General features: G+C 41.9%; 1 protein-coding gene across 1 annotated transcript; it reads left to right on the top strand.

Annotated features, from left to right (window-relative positions):
- The first annotated feature begins 2,506 nt into the window (after positions 1-2,506).
- itgb3a (integrin beta 3a) lies at positions 2,507-17,410 on the top strand. The gene is made up of 15 exons (XM_084072370.1): positions 2,507-2,649; positions 3,780-3,865; positions 4,262-4,463; positions 4,805-5,057; positions 6,519-6,681; positions 7,866-8,027; positions 8,130-8,225; positions 8,333-8,422; positions 8,652-8,786; positions 9,409-9,838; positions 13,142-13,364; positions 14,416-14,516; positions 15,567-15,686; positions 16,236-16,402; positions 16,515-17,410. Exons 1-15 carry the CDS (start codon positions 2,583-2,585, stop codon positions 16,578-16,580), a joined length of 2,361 nt encoding a protein of 786 aa, XP_083928496.1. The 5' UTR covers positions 2,507-2,582; the 3' UTR covers positions 16,581-17,410.
- The last annotated feature ends 495 nt before the right edge of the window (positions 17,411-17,905 follow it).

The raw sequence follows: 17,905 nt of genomic DNA, 5'->3' as shown, positions 1-17,905 counted from the left end.
CTGTATATATTTAGAAGAAACACCAACTCTGTTTCCAGTAGGCTACGGTCTCATGCCACTACAACTGCAGTCAACATCCTTTGCTTCCAAACTAACTAGTATTATCTCAGTAACACAGAACACTGTCTCAATTGCTATTGCTTTCTCCACTACATTCAGCCAATTTGCCTCATTAGCTGCCTCTCTGTTGTTCTGTGTTCTCATTTTACTGTATCACAGCAGGCTGCACAGCATGATAGCTATCCATGCTATATGCACTTTATTGAAAAAACTATTGGTGAGGTCCATTACCATGACCCCACCACATAAGCTGCTGTGTCCAGAGACACCTGTTGGAGAGACAGAAATCAGTTTTTGTTCTGTTTTGCCTGAGGAGCCTGAGAAGAGATGGGTCCAAAATAGCATCACAACACAGATGCAGGACGTCCCACACAAGAGAGGAGGAATAAGGGCATAAGCAGTGTCGCAACGCTGAATTGGAACGTGGTCGCACTCTATTTTAATGACGTGACGCGCACGTCGCTTAACACCTATACACTACAGGTCACACAATGGACAATTGATATGCATCTAGGCTCATTCCTATGTTAATCCACCTGGTGTGAGTCGGGAGCCTTTGTAAACTTTGTTGAGGTGTGAATTTAAAGTCGTTTTTAAATCTATGCGTGTGCCTGCGCGTGTTCCTGGTCAAATAGGTTCCTGCACGGCGTGCAAGCCGTGCTATGAGCAATGCAACCCTGGGCATAAGCCTACCTCATAAGGTAACCCAACCGGACAGGTACTCACATCCCCGCTTGACCCCTCCCACCCCCATACCACTCGTCATGTTCTTCATTAATTCAAACCCACCAAGCTGATGGGGTTGAGCTGGGCCTGGTTATCAAAATGGTAAGTTGGCGGCGAGCCATGAATGATTGTATTGTCAGACATAGTGAGAAGCTTGAAGGACCACAAATAGATCGGAAACGCAGGTCAAGGCCTCCCTGTCACCCTCCCTCCAGCCTCCCCCATCCATCCTATTCACAGTCTTAATTGGCTGCCATCTGACCCAGACTGCAGTTCTTTACACAGCACATCCAGCCACATGCCCTGTCCAAAATGCCATTGTTCATGGGGGTGGAAGCTGCAAAAGGCAACAGGGGAATCAGAAGTAACAATCATTAACAAAGACGCCAATACTGCTGTGTGTGTGTGTGTGTGTGTGTGTGTGTGTGTGTGTGTGTGTGTGTGTGTGTGTGTGTGCGTGTGCGTGCGTGCGTGCGTGCGTGCGTGCGTGTGTGGGGGGGGGGGGGGGGGGCGCTTTGTCCATGGGTAGTACATTACATAAACGTATGAGCAATCAGAGCTTAATACCAGTGAAATAGCTGAGTATCATAGCTTGTCTTCTTTGTTCTCATTTTTTTGTCATTTGTACTCACCACAATTCCTGAACACTGGAGGCAGTAGCTTAGCAACCAACTAGAGAATGACAGAAAGAGTTGGAAAGAGGGAGGATAATGATTCAATAAATGGTCAAATACAGAGATCAGAAGCACTGTCTGCTATACCTACCTCAGTCTGCCCCCTCACCACCACTGAGTCTATTTCAGCACAGAAATGTCCAGACAGAAATGGGAAGCGGAGACTTGAAATTGATATGATCTTTTTTCTTTTGTTCCCTTTTCTTTCATCTGCTTTCATGACTCATATCTTCTCTTTATTTCTTTTTTCCTGTTTTAAAAGCCACCACTTCTATCGCTCATTAAAGAGTGGGACTGCTTCATACAGAAAGGTGGCTACATTGACGCACATCTTGCCTAGACTGGTTCTCTTGGGAAGTATGTCTGTCAGTTTTGAACAAAAGTGATTCTGACCAGGAAATGGTCCCTCATCACAATGTTTCAGCCACTGTCCACATTTGTCCACTAGGGGGACTTCCACTACAACAACTTGCCTGAACTTCAGACATTCTCATTGCAAGCTACCTACCGCCACTGATATAACTGTCCATCCATCTATCTATCTATCTATCTATCTATCTATCTCATAAATCTCTCTCTCTCTCTCTCTCTCTCTCTCTCTCTCTCTCTCTCTCTCTCTCTCTCTCTCTCTCTCTCTCTCTCACTCTCTCTCTCTCTCGGTGTGTGTGTGTGTGTGTGTGTGTGTGTGTGTGTGTGTGTGTGTGTGTGTGTGTGTGTGTGTGTGTGTGTGTGTGTGTGTGTGTGTGTGTGTGTGTGTACAATCCAGGCTTTAGTTGAGTCTAAAAGTTGGGTCTAAAATTATAGAAAACCAAAGCCTGAACAAATGTAGCTATTCTATGACTGTTTAGTGCGTTGACTGATTTCTCCTATTCCCCTTTAGGCGTATTTTAAAATACATTACAATATTTCAGAATAAACGTTTAATTCAATTTAATCAGATTAAATTGAATCCTCTGAATAAAGCTATTGGGGTTAATTTCAAAACCGCTGTAGGCTATGAATCATGTATCCAGGCGGTACATGGGTTTTGCAATCAGAGGTGAGTTGTGGTGTGGCAACAGTGGCAAGAATCAGCAGAGGCAGAACATCCAGCACAACAGGCAGGAGAGTTGCGTTCCAGACATGGGAACTTTATTAGACAGACTAGTTATATTGACCATATTATTAGCAGTTGCTTCAAATGCTTTCGGTAAGTGGGATCTCATTCTTTAGGTTGTGATCACAACTTTTTGCGGATGTACCAGGCTACTAAAATGTACTTTTAAACGGTGAAGTATTAGCTGTAGACTGCTGTCTATTATTAGACTAAGTTTATGTTTAACGTTTATTTTATCGTTCACTTGGTACTCTTACAAAAACATTATGAGTAGCCTACAAGATTTATCCTCTTGTTTATAAGTCGCTACACTCGCTTGGAACTTTTGGTCGTATTACCTTATAAGGGAGTGAAAATACTCGGGATCTTGTAGACTATCCCACTTGTTTGCTCCATGGGACACACCTATTAGCCTGCTGTACATACGTTGCACCTAACCTGACAATACATTCTGTTGGGAATCATGTATCTGTAGTGGTGGAAAAAGTACTCACATGTTTTACTTAAGTAAAAGTATCAATACTGCAATATACTCTGTTACAAGTAAAAGTCTGATTTTACATCAAAAATTACTGACATTTTGAAATACTCCAGTAAAGTAAAAATACCTCAAACTTTTACTTTACTTTTACTGTACAAGTACAGTACTTGAGTAAATGTACTTAGTTACTTTACACCACTGTGTATCATACACTTATGGAGTATAGCTTATGAAAATTCACACTTGTCATCATTGGTAGTATAAATTGCATTTAAGTATTTATTGAAATGTCTGCTCTTGCAAGGCTCTTGTATGGCAGTGGTTCTCAAAGTGGGGACCCATGGTGGGTCCCCAGCAAAATGAGGAGCGTTTTAATTTCCCTATAATTTCACTGGCTAGAAGTAGAGAATGCAGACTGTTTAGATTCACCCCACCTACAATATACTACAGTAGGATATACAGTTGTAATACATGGAATCTAACAACATCAAAAATCCTCTCTATTAATGGGGGTCGTCCTTGCATGGCACAAACATTTCAATTCGCAGTTTGTTTGAGAACCACGGGTCACACATTTTTGTGACCCGCTTATCTTTTGATCTGAACATGTTTTTGAAACAGGATTTCCCACAAAATGTGGTTAATGTAGTAGATATGACATGCAAAGTGCTGCTTCTCTAAAGGAGAAGTAGTTATTATGGGTTGTCACTGCATTATGTTTGTGTTGGTGCATTTATCTCAGGCTCCAACATCTGTACATCAAGAGGAGTGAGCGATTGTCGTCAATGTTTGGCTATTAACCCCAGCTGTGCTTGGTGCTCTCAGGAGGTGAGAATATCACATGCAAACACGCGCACACACACACACACACACACACACACACACACACACACACACACACACACACACACACACACACACACACACACACACACACACACACACACACACACACACACACACACACACACACACACACACACACTCACACACACACAGACACACACACACACACACACACACACACAGGTCCAGGCTGTACCTCGTCCTTAGCTCAACATTGCATGTTAGAACATGACCCCCTGCAACATTCCATACTGTTATTGCTTCTCCTTTATCCATTACACGCCTTATCTTCTCCGCTTCCATTGAACTTCATAAGTAATGTAATGTGTATCATTGTTAAGAATGCTGTGCAAACATTACCTGGTTTCATGGGGGCAGGAGTTTGGAAAGGGGGGCTCCAGTGTGTCCCGCTGTGACCTGAAACAGAACCTGCTGGATGGGGGGTGTGCTGCAACGGCTGTGGAGTTTCCCCTCAGTTCCCTGAATGTCCAGAAGGACACACCTCTGAGTGACAAAGCATCAGGGTCAGCTCATGTCACTCAGATAAGGCCTCAGAAGGTCCACATGGTGCTGAGACCAGGTACCAGACAGACACTGCACGGCACGGCAGGCACACACACACACACACACACACACACACACACACACACACACACACACACACACACACACACACACACACACACACACACACACACACACACACACACACACACACACACACTTCGCACCACTCTGCACGGCCACTCACTTGGCCAATCCATCCAGAGTTATAATATATCTAGAGAGAGGATGACCCGATCAATATGTTGATCATAACCCTCATTTCAAACTGTGAATCTTTAATTGTAGCTATAATAACTCTACTCTAAAACATGTTTGCCGTGAAGATGACCATTTTCATTGTTATTTCTTTCTCAGATGATGCCAGGCATTTCACTGTGTCAGTGAAGCAGGTTGAGGATTACCCAGTGGATCTCTACTATCTGATGGACCTTTCTTTCTCTATGAGGGATGACTTGGTTAGTCTTCGCACCTTGGGCAAAGGATTGGCTGCAGCCATGGCCAAGAAAACAAGTAACCTGCGCATGGGCTTTGGAGCCTTTGTAGACAAACCTGTGTCACCATACATGTACCTCGCCCCTGAGGAGGCAGTCACAAACCCTTGTCTTGGGTAGGTGAAGATCATGTTTTCACATATTATTTAGATAGCCTTAATTGGAGTAGGGGAGGCCTTGGATAATAGATTTCATAACATCCTGGCCACTGCAAATTATCCTATATTAAAATTGGCTAATGGGAGGACAGGAAGGCCGTCAGACCACGGCCACCTCACTCTGACTCAGACATAAACAAATTGATACGCCCATATATGTGCACATTCTGCAGGCCCACGGCTACGTCTCCATCACTCAGACATAACCATAAACAAACCCGATTAAAAGCCAAGTCGAGAAAGCGGGTCTTAAGCGAGGACTTAAAAGCCTCGATGGGCTGGGCGGATCTAATGTGAAGTGGAAGGTTATTCCAGAGCCTGGGGGCATCCACCGCAAAAGCATGGACGCCCCTGGTTTTCAGTCGGATGTCTGGCAGACAGATATAGAGATCTCCATATATGGGCACAAAAGGGACACAGACAGATGGGTACAACGGGTACTCTGACAAAGTCCCCAAGACTATGACTTAGAGTCGGTCGATCGGCGGTGCGACATAGGTGTGAGGGCCACATAGCGGCCCGAACTCTAGATGTGAGATGTTTTAAAATCAGGCATTCACAATTTGAAAAAACGTGACCAGACAGTGCCTAAATAATTTACTGGCGTGAAAACAACTCAGTACTGAATGTTATAGGTGTTATTTAATTTTGAACTTTTAAACGTATATATATATGATAAATAAAACTGGATGTAATAACCAGACCCATATAGAGAGAGATTTATTTATTTTTTTCAGTTCTCTGTCTGCTGGAAATGTCTAGTCAAATGACGTGTGGTTTGTCCTCAAGTGTCTTTCCAAGTTCTCTTTCTTCACCATCACTGTGCAGTTCTTGCTGATGATGAGACAAATACTTACAGTAGAATAATGATGAGAGAGCTCTATCCAGTTCCATGTATGGTACACAAATACATATGGCTGAGATTTCAGTTCCTTTTTCTCAGCTCTATGTCTGCTGGTGGGTCTAAAAACCGAGTGAATGTCAGATCTCAGACTTCATTTGACCAGTCTATGATGTCATCTATGGCGTTAGTACTGTGACATCAGTCATCACCCTTATCTTCCATTATAAATTATTAAAGTTTTTAAAAGTTAATAAATAATTCACAAAATATGAAATATAAAGTTACTTCCCTTGCATATGTTTTTATATTTATCGTGCGCAAGGCATTTGGTGTGTGTGTGTGTGTGTGTGTGTGTGTGTGTGTGTGTGTGTGTGTGTGTGTGTGTGTGTGTGTATATATGTAAACTATATATACTGTAGAGTTTTGAAATGAAATGCTTTATTTGCTAACTAAATGTAATTTCCAACCATTACACTTCTCTCAAATGATATTTTGAGAGTATATATGCATTATGATATATTTGTATCATACCCCCACCACCATACATACCCCTGTCTCTCTTTGGATTTGTATAGAATTGGGACTACATGCAGGGCTCAGTTTGGATTCAAGCATGTGCTGTCACTGACAGAGCAGGTGGAACGCTTCACTGAGGAGGTGAACAAGGAGCAGATATCCAGAAACAGAGACACACCAGAGGGTGGCTTTGATGCTGTCATGCAGGCAGTGGTGTGCAAGGTATGAAAAATGTGTGCATGCAGAGTTGCACATGTACAGTACATTCACACTTAAATGCTCATGTATTCACATGTACAAATGAACAAACAGATTTGTGCACTCGCACACCGTGTTCTCATTTTTGCGTGTTTTATGGCAGGTACCTTTGGCATCCAGATGCCAACCTTTTCGGTACTATGTTGACGTGGACGGCAACCTTTTGCATACTATGTTAACATTTTTCATACCATGTTGATGCCAAAGGCAACCGTCCGCATACTATGTTGATGCCAGAAGAATGCAGATGTGAACACTGTTCCAAATAAAGTAACCTTCTTAAGGTTAAGGTTAGATAAGGGTTTGGTGTATGGTTATGCCTAGTCTCGCGTTGCCTCAGATCAGACTTACTACTGGTACATCTCGCGAAAATAAATTAATTGTGGGCTTGGATGGTGGAGAAAATATTCCACCCTAAAGTCTTTGCATTAGTTCTGCAATGCTGTTATTTCATCTCTGAATTGTTTCAACACAGTTTTAGCCCATTCATTGAATTCAGATGTACCAGACATATCAGTAGGCGAGATCGCTGAACGTCTGGCTACATGAGACTAGCTAATGGTTAAAGTAAGGGTTTGGGTCGGTATAAGGTGTACAGTAGGTAGGTGGACTACCACGTAGTCTTCATTCCATCTGCAAATCATCTGCATTCCTTCAGTGTCAACATGGAATGCAAAAGACTGGCTTGGGAGTCAGCATGTGTGCGCCTCAGGTACTGCCCAAGTTGCAGAATAGGACAACTACAGAGGTTCATTGAGTACATTGTAGCTCCGCCAGGCCGGGTGTCCGGTTAATGACGTCTGTCATCATCTGACATATCTATGATTTATGACTCCATATTTACGCCTGATTTCAGGCTGATCCGCCTGCTATTCATTTCCATAATAAAATTCAAGTTAAATATTTAAAACGATACCAAACATAAGGTGAAGAAATGTGTGGAGGTATTTCCTCAGCCTACTGGCAACGTCTAGAAGAAATTTTACACTGATCGGTCCAGTGGTTTGCGAGATTAGCTCCAGATAGACAAACAAACAGACAGGGGCGTTAACATAATCTCCCCCTTGCCTTTGGCCTGGTGGACATAACTACGGAATGAGATCAGGCTGCTCAAAGTTTTCTTTTATCCCTCTTTCAATCTCTTTTAGGATCAGATTGGCTGGCGTCCAGATGCATCCCACCTGCTGGTGTTCACCACAGATGCTGATACTCACATTGCACTGGATGGACGCATAGCTGGACTGGTCCAACCCAACGATGGCCTTTGTCACCTTGATAGCAACAACAACTATAACAAGTCTACTGTGCTGGTCAGGAATGTTTGCCTCAGAAATTCTGAATGCTTTTTTTATTAGGTGTTGGTTTGAATGACTTTTTAAGGACTAACAATAACACTTGCTTCTTTTTCTCAGGACTACCCCTCTCTGGCACTCATGAGTAAGAAAATGTCTGATAATAATATCAACCTGGTCTTTGCTGTGACCAGCATTATGATGGACCTCTACAAGGTAAAGATGATTTACAGCATGTGTCATAGTATGGACATGTGTGTTATCATTAAGAAAAACAATGTATCTCTTTGTTCCTGACATGCACCATTGATCTCTCTGTTCAGAGCTTCAGCCAACTCATTCCAGGCTCAACAGTGGGGACACTCGCTTCAGATTCTGGGAACGTTATTGAACTCATTCAGAAAGCGTATGATGTAAGGGCTGTTTGTCTGTATATATAAAGGGACTTCATTTCACCTATAATGCATTCTTTTTTTATGTACATATTCTGAAAATCTTACTAAAAGTAATTGTCTTCCTACATTTCTAGTACATGGTGCATATTAGAATTAAATGTACAATACATTGTTGCCAAATTTAGCAAATCGTTGGTAAAGTATTACAATTTCAGTGACCTCTCACTTATGTCTGTTGTCTGAGCAGGATATCCGCTCTAAGGTGGAACTGGAGCTGGTAGATGTCCCAGACGAGCTTTCCCTGTCCTTTAACGCATCCTGCCTGGGTGGAGTGGTCACCCCTGGGCTCAAGTCATGCTCTGAAATCAAGATTGGAGACACAGTATGTATCAAAATTACATAATTAAATTATTCATTATTTAGTTGTTAGCAAAGGTGACATTCTTAACCACTTAACCACAAAAAAATGACGATCTACAAGCTCACAATGTGTCGCATTGCAGTACACTGTGATCCTCAAGATCTGCTATTTTCGGAAATATTTTGAAAAGGGATGCTACGCTTAAAGTAGTTTCATCCACACAAAACACACATAGACAGGGGTCATTGCCATGCTAGCTTGTAGTGGACATTTTTGTCAAAATCTGTTTTTGCCATGGACATGCAAAATGAGTAGACAAACACATAAAGAACTAGCTCTAAATAACCATTACAGGTCTGTAACTCTGAGAGTGTACAAATGGAACCAAATGGACCTGTATACGGGTGTACAAATATAGTGTACAATTGGAACCAATTCTATTTGAACACTTTCAGAGTTATGGGGGTCCTTGAATATAAAACGTTTGAGAACCACTGTACCAGTGGACTCCTATATTCTGAAGAAAACCTGGAGAGCGACATTCAGTAATTGTGTCTTATGATCAAAATAAGAACATTATGATGAGGTGTAAAAACAAAAAAAATCCCACGGACAAGATCACAGACACATTTTCTCCTTATAGGTGGAATTCAGTGTGGAGGCTCGGCTGCGTGGCTGCCCAAAGGAGAAGAGCCGTACGTTTACGATCAAACCTCGGGGCTTCAAGGATGCCCTGGAGGTCACTGTGGAATTTGCCTGCGAGTGTGACTGTGAGGCTCAGGCGGAAGCTGATAGCCCCATCTGTAACCAAGGCAATGGAACATATGAATGCGGCGTGTGTCAGTGTCACCAGGGGCGTCTGGGTCCACGCTGTGAGTGCGCTCATGGGGATTACAGTCCATCCGATGATGCTAACTGCAGCCCAAATCCAGAAAGTCCTGTCTGCAATGGGAGAGGGGACTGTGTGTGTGGAGAGTGCTCCTGCCATAGAAATGGCTTTGGAGAAGTCTGGGGCAAGTACTGCGAATGTGACGATTTCAACTGCCTGCGATTCAAAGGGGAACTGTGTTCAGGTGAGTGAGTAGATGTTTAGCATCAAGTGCTATAGTATGTCATGACAGTACACGTCCTTGGTCTATAAAAAACTACCTTGGTACTAACTAAACACTGACCTGTTCCTATCAAATGACCTGGTATAGAACACTTACAAAATGCAGATGCCAATAACCAGAGTTGTGCTATTATTATTATTATTATTATTATTATTTTTGTATCATTGTTTGTACCCAATTCATTCAGACAGTCAACATGAAAAACATTTATTGCAATGATATTGCATTATATTATGTGGCTCTGCTCCTGTGATGCAATCTGTGGAAGCGTGACACAGTCTCTGAAATCACATGCCCCAGAGGTAGCGGCGAGATATGGTGAGCATGTTAGAGTGAGTGACGGTCTGCTTAAATAGACTGCGTCGATTAAGTATTAGGATAATAGCCGTATGCAATTGGAGGGTGTCTGAAACCATTCCGGCTTGACTTCCATGCCTACCTACTACCGCGATGCTCCATAAAAATCTGTACTTTCTGTTCAGTGTTAGCATGAAAGATGAGGCTTCCTTTTCATACATCTTGTGTGTTATGTAAATGACTAAACAAGAAGGTTCGGAGTGGAAAACAGCGCTAGTGCTTTATCTTAATCAAGATTCTTAACCAACTGAGATGAGACATGCGGTGGCATCCCTCCCTGTTGCAGGTCTGCACATTACACCACAGTTACGCAATCACAACTATTTAATTTAATTGTTCTTGACTCTTGCCTTTAAGCAATTTGGTGCAATAGTGTTGCACCTGTGTGGACTTTCTGGTATATTTAAGGGAGAGGAGCCGATCGATCAATTGATCAAACAGAAATAATCCCCCTAAGCTGGTCAATCTTTGATGTTTGTACACTCTGTCCTATTTTGATGTAGTCGGAAAATGTAGCTGATTGAGTCTAAAACCCCGGGTGTTATGACTCACAATATCATGCATGAATAATAGTGGGCTCAGTTGAAAGGGAGTAACTCGCACTATTATTCACTACCTAAATAAATACCCACATTTGGTATGAATCTTACTTAAGTTCAAACTAAGAGCCAGCGTCATGCAAACTAACAGCTAACAGGAATTATTTTCATTGAGATCACACAAACACTGTGACTTCCTGTATGACTGGAGTTGCAGTCATGGTGTGATTTTCTTTTGGCTTATAGGGATAATACTATCCCTATAGGCCTCAGCTCCCATGAACCCTGAAGCCCAACAAAAAAATAACCAGTCACAGTCAGCGTTTAATTCTTTCTCTACAAGGAGACTGGAAAGGGAGGAGCACGATTCAACAAGCGTGCCCCCAGGGTCCATAAACAGGACGCAAGAGAGAACAGAAGTTAGCATTCCTCTGTCTGTCTGTCTGTCTGTCTGTCTCTCTCTCTTACACACATGCTGTACACACGCGCACAAGTGCACAAGTGCACACACACACACACACACACACACACACACACACACACACACACACACACACACACACACACACACACACACACACACACACACACACACACACACACACACACAGTCTCTCCCCCTCTCTCTCCTTTCAATTTGTCTCCGTAACTACTCACTTTATTTCTCCTAATTTATTTACAGTATCGTTTGCCATCTAAATATTTTCTTTTTCTTGCTCTTCTGCTCTGTATATGCGTCTCTTCCCTCTTTCATGGACCCCAACATTTACATTCCCTGAAGTCCAGGAATGTCATTAATGGGCAGGATTATTATGCAGCCTCAGAGACAGGAAGGTGATGTAAGCCAGAATGCTCCCTCTTATGTCTGTGACTCAACGTTACAACAAATGAGGCAATGAGAGCAGGACTGGCCAATGTCAAGCTTTATCTTTATATGGCTGAGATAACTATGCAGGTCATAAACATTATTCATATACTGCAACATATATGCTAGTGAATAAATGTTTTCTTTGGTTTGTGCTATATTATGCTTCACCGGCTTGCAACCATGCTGTGATATGTAAAAGTACTGTTAACCATTAACCGTTAACCAGTGAGACTACCTAACCTGTAGCTACTTAGCTGGTTTCTCGGAAAAGGACTCTCTCAGAGAGACAGTGAGGGTATGAGAGGGAGGTAACTGGGGAACTGGATGATTGAATTGGATGGAGGAGTTTGTTTAACGTGACATTAACAATGCCAGAAGATTCCCCAGAGCTCTTGGATTAGTGGCCCTTAAACCCACCACTCCTCTACTCTGCTCCAGCTCAGCTGTGTGACTCAGTTATGTCACTCTTTAGTCATTCATTGCCAAATCATGTTTTGTTTCCTGTGAGAACTGGGCTGCTGTGTGGCCATTGTGTCTGAGACATTTCTTAACATGCCAGCACTAGTGTGGGCAGTTTGAACGTATCCTGGGTATAAGAGCACACCCAGTTTCCTGCTACAACGGCAGTGTTTCCTCCAGGAAATTATTTCAGAGAGAGAGGCGTGTGTGTGTGTGTGTGTGTGTGTGTGTGTGTGTGTGCGTGCGTGCGTGCGTGCGTGCGTGCGTGCGTGCGTGTGTGTGTGTGTGTGTGTACATGCGCGTGCGTGTGATGCTGTGATGGGGATCCCTGATCCCACTTTACCTGGATTATCAGTGTGTATTTTTCACAACAGAATGTATTCCTTTGTCTGAAGGTGTGGGTGATTCATGTGCGATGACGACAAGCTTTCGTAAACACGGCTGCCTAGACATGCACAATACATTATAGACACGTTAGTGTTAATAGGCAACTGACTCAACTAGGCTCAAGTGGTCAGACCGACCATCTTACGTCATCAATACCAGCGAGGGTCTGAAAAGGTCAGGTAAACCTCTGATTGGCTGGGCTGTAACGGAAGTCTGTGGTTGTCCGCGGTTAGGCTAGGGATGTCTGGCTAATCTGTGATGCTTTATTTTTGGTCTTAGGGGCGGGTTCTTAACCACTTCTCAATAGTTGTGCTCTAGACATTAGATATCTACCTAGTCGTCTGACTACTGTAAGACTAGACTCAACTTGAGGCAGTCTTATGGAAAACTCACTCTCAAGCAATGATTCACTGTTGCAAAACTGAATAATGTGTAAACAGATTTGTTTGTCCAGCTCCACCTGTGTGATTATGTTGTACATCAACAAAAATGAGAGAAATGTTTGCGGTTTTGTTAAATTATCCAAATAATGTATATTCTGGTCAAGTGCGTAAGTCAAACAAAAGACCAAGAAGACAAAAGGGGGGAAAAGATCTAATGAAGCATTATAGACGACATTATATTGACCATAACATACCTTTCCATCCTGTGCAGGCCATGGAAAATGTGACTGTGGGTTCTGTCTCTGTGATTCTGGCTGGACTGGAGCTAACTGTAACTGCACCACACGTACCGACAAATGCGAGTCCACTTTGGGCATGTTGTGCAGCGGCCGGGGCCAGTGTGTGTGTGGGATCTGTGAGTGCACCCAACCTGGAGCCTATGGGGCCACCTGTGACAAATGCCCCACCTGCCCTGATGCCTGCACTATCAAGAAGTAATTCCATTACTTTATGCTCAAGATTAATTCATCAGGATTACTTAACCAAATGAACCCTAGTGTCCCTATTCTGGGGCAAACATAGCTCAACCTTAGTAAGTAAGTAAGTAAGTAAGTACATTTTATTTATAAAGCACCTTTCAAAACAATGTTACAAGGTGCTGTACAATGGACCACAATATAAACGATCAAGTTAAAACAAGATAAAACAAGGCTCATAAGAACATTGTCAAGAAATAAAGCAAAGCATTGAGTAAGATAAAAACTTCATAAGAGAAAATGCTTACTGACTCAACATTTTTACAGCCAAGGGTAGAGCGTTCCATAGTGTAGGAGCTCACCACTGCAAAGGCTTAGTCACCCTTAGTTTTTAGTCTGGTCGCGGGTATGGTCAGAAGCCCTTTGTCGGAGGACCTGAGAGATCTCATATTGGTCTTTGGGCGCAGTAAGTCAGTGATATAAAGTGGGGCCAGCCCATGTAATGCTTTATAAGTTATTAAAAGGATTTTAAAATCTATTTTGGACTTAATGGGCAGCCATTGAAGTGAGCACATATAACACCGGTGTTATATGTGCTCTGCGATGGGTGTTAGTAAGAATTCTGGCAGTCCCATTCTGCAATAGTTGAAGTCGAGAAATAAAGGAACGGCTCAGGGTGGTATAGAGTCCATTACAGTAGTCAAGACAGGAAGAGACAAAAGCATGCATGATTTTTTCCAGGTCTTGAGAAGAAAGTATTGATTTGATTTTTGCAATGTTGCGTGGAACTCAAAGTTCATATGATTGTCAAAAAAGACACTCAGGTTCTTTGCGGTCTGTTTTACATTGGTTGCCAGTGAACAAAGGGACAGACAAATTACATTAGAAATACTCTCAGGGCCTATGACTTTGATTTTTTAATTTAATTGAATTCTTTAATTTAATTTCTACTTTTATCTAATTCTCGGAAAACACACACACAAAAATAGCCAATCAACAAGCAATCACCGTGTCACAATGCCATGTGTTGTGAGATACATTGGATAATGGTTTGGTGTTGTGTTTGCAGAGACTGTGTGGAGTGTAAGCACTTCAAGAGAGGACCGCTCAATGATGCTAACTCTTGCCTCAGAATGTGCAGAGATGAAATTAGCCTTGTGAAGGATCTGGGTGAGAAATGATGTTTCTATTATACTTCTATATACTTCTTATATTTCTATTTATTATACTATTACATAACATCCTTGTTGTTGAATGAATAATGTTTTGAGTATTCTAAAGCGCTGTTTAAACTTAATGTTTTTGTGAACTTTGAATTGTAGGCTACTGTAGTATACGTCAGATAAGCAATAAAATGGGTAGGTCAAATCATACTGGTGATTGGGTGATAGTATGGTATAATAACTGCATACCATCATGGCAATGAAGCCAAATGTGTTTGTGCAAGTCTATATCACTCTGTGGCTGAGGATAAACGCTAGGCTGTAAGTAAACGCTAGACTGTGTAGACGCTGTGGATGAAGGTGAAATCCACAACTGATAAAAAGAAAGGTGTAGAGAGACAGGAAACCAAGGGCAGAGAGTGAGGAGACACATTCAAGACAGTCATATTCAAACCCGTGTCCTTGCGCTCACAATGAGTAAATGATCTGTGCATAAATTGGCTGAACCTCTAAAAGTAAACATTTGTGCAGGCAATGTGATTGAAATTGAAAAAGAAAAAAAAATGTAATAGAGATGTGACTACAATTTTCATGCCATATTTGGAGATACTTTTATAAAAGCAATAAATTGTACATGTATTTAATATATATGCCATTATATCACAGTGCTGTTCCGCATGACACAAAGCCTGACTGAGTTATTGCTTAAATAATACATGAGAGGCTGTGGTATGTCATAATTACAGTATATCACAGCTACAGGGGTTGCCCTAAATTACCAATAGCCATGATTTAATTCCATATATCACAGTCTCAAGTGTATTTTTGTACCTTTGTCAGTGATAAAAAGCAAGACTCAAAAATTCCTTCCAAAAACTGTATGTTGCAAGCCAACCCGTAGCATAGCAGTTTGTTATTGTGATTACGGTACAGAGAACTTCAGTGTGGTCCTATTTGGACCGTGTTACAAGGACCTATATATATGGTCACTTTAGCTGCTTAATTTGTCTTACTTTCTTTTCTAATCCATATCATCCATATCCCATTTTTTCCTTAGATTTCCGTGATAAGAATGCTGTAAACTGCACATATAAGGATGAAAATGACTGCATAGAGCGTTTTCAGTATTATGAAGATGAAAGCGGAAAATCTTTTCTGTATGTGGTAGAGGAACCAGGTAAGGTGGTGTGTGTGTGTGTGTGTGTGTGTGTGTGTGTGTGTGTGTGTGTGTGTGTGTGTGTGTGCGTGTGCGTGTGCGTGCGTGCGTGCGTGCGTGCGTGCGTGCGTGCGTGCGTGCGTGCGTGCGTGCGTGCGTGCGTGCGTGCGTGCGTGCGTGCGTGCGTGTGTGTGTGTATTCAAGGGCACAATGTGTTGTGTGAATGTCATGTCAGTCAGTGCCTTGGCTGGTTAGACACTTTAATAGTTAGTTAGTTCCCTACAACAGAAAATATATCAAACAGCTGCTTGTGCAGTTGGATCTGTGCTCTTCCTCGCCTTGTCAAAAACAAGCAATTAGTTGACTTGATGAGAACACTGTAGAATACATGTTAGTGGACTTGTGGGTCTGTTGTGTTGAATTTCTTCAGATTATATAATGCACTTGACAATGTCCTTTCCTCCTACCGTCTGTTTTTGTCTGTCTCTGTCTGTCTGTCTGTCTGTCTGTCTGTCTGTCTGTCTGTTTGTTTCTCTCCCCTCCCCCCCTCTCTCTTGTCTCTTTTATCAGAGTGTCCTAAGGGTCCTGATATCCTGGTAGTGCTCTTGGCAGTGGCTGGAGCCATTCTGTTGCTGGGCCTGGCTGGCATGCTCATCTGGAAGCTACTGGTCACCATCCATGACCGCAAAGAATTTGCCAAATTTGAGGAAGAGAGAGCCAATGCCAAGTGGGACACGGTGAGATACAAATATTGACTTCATTAAGTAACACAAAAAAAGCTGTTTATTAGTGTGACACTGATTCCAAGACAACATTCACTTTATGTTTTATTTTTCTTCTTGTTTGCAGGGAAACAATCCATTATACAAAGGAGCCACGTCTACTTTCACCAATGTAGCATACAGAGGAAACTGAGGACTCATTTTCTAAACAAACTCAACAAGAAAGACTCAGGGGTCTACGACGAATGCAATGTAGTTCAACATAAAAATGTGGGAAGAAACCTTTACACTGTCATGTGACCAGCTACTGTATATGTATTCTGAATATTGTCGTAAACAATATGCTGCAATTGTACATTATTGTAAAAAGAATGAAAAGGGGGGGGGGGAAATAAGGCGTTTTAAAACTGATGCAGTGGCTCATAAAAGGGCTGCTTAGTTATAGCCTGTGGGCCTAATTTGATTTGAAAGTATAGCATTCTATGAACATTATGACATTCAGGAGTCAAATAACTGTACTCAGATAGTCCAGATGTTATGTGGCTAAAAGTTGTTAATAATAATAAATGATGAATAATAATAACAACAACAACAACAACAACAATAATCATCATCATCATCATGAACTTCATCATCATCGTAATGTTAATATTAATGAGTGGTTGTATATGTGTTAGGTTCTATTGACCTGGAATGTGTTTGAATTTGTCTGGTACTGTGTATGTTATCAAACCAAGCAAAACTTTGACTGTGATGTTTTCAAAAACATGCTGTGGAGGTTGGGAAAATGGTTGCTTCTTGAAAATCTTTCATTTGGGGATTTGTCTAGGGATGCTATTCCATCATTGGCCATGCTCATGGCCAAGTAAGAAACAAATGTGCACTTGTCATGCTTTATTATTTACTGTTTTAAATCACATTTTTCTGTTGTTGTTTTTTCTAAACAAACAGAGCACATGTTGAGATATTGTTGTGTGGAAATGTTTTGCCAATTCATTGAAGGTATTAAAGATTATGCCAGGAGCCAGGTTCAATTATCATTCTTTATATACAGCAGGACCTGAGAGACTGACTAAAACTGACAATCTACTAATGCTGACCTAGGACAGGAGGAATGGCACCAATCTCACCTCATCCCGGACAGTGAAGAGGTTGCATTGCATCTGACTGACACTGCCATTTTAAATCAGTCTGCATTCCATAGAGCTTATAACTGTGTAACTCATTTATCACGTAAATGTTTTCTTCTCTCTTTTAATTTTCAAAAGTCAAAAACAACAATAGTATCCTCCCCTCCAGGTGGACCTAACTGACCCCCTGGGCCTGGCCCGTTATGTCCAAGTATAATATTGTAGTATGTCGCCATCTGCTGTGAAAACGGCGCACTGGTCCTCGAACACATATATAGAAAGAAGCCGTTCGTTGGTTAACTTAGTATGGTAATTTTACAGACAAGTAACTATAAATATGATATCATACATATATAGAGTGATGTTCACAGTCTAATCAAACAATAGT

The sequence above is a fragment of the Gymnoscopelus microlampas genome, assembly GCF_963454915.1.
Source record: "Gymnoscopelus microlampas genome assembly, chromosome: 11".
NCBI classification, from domain to species: Eukaryota; Metazoa; Chordata; class Actinopteri; order Myctophiformes; family Myctophidae; genus Gymnoscopelus; species Gymnoscopelus microlampas.
This window is presented reverse-complemented; position numbering and strand designations above follow the sequence as displayed.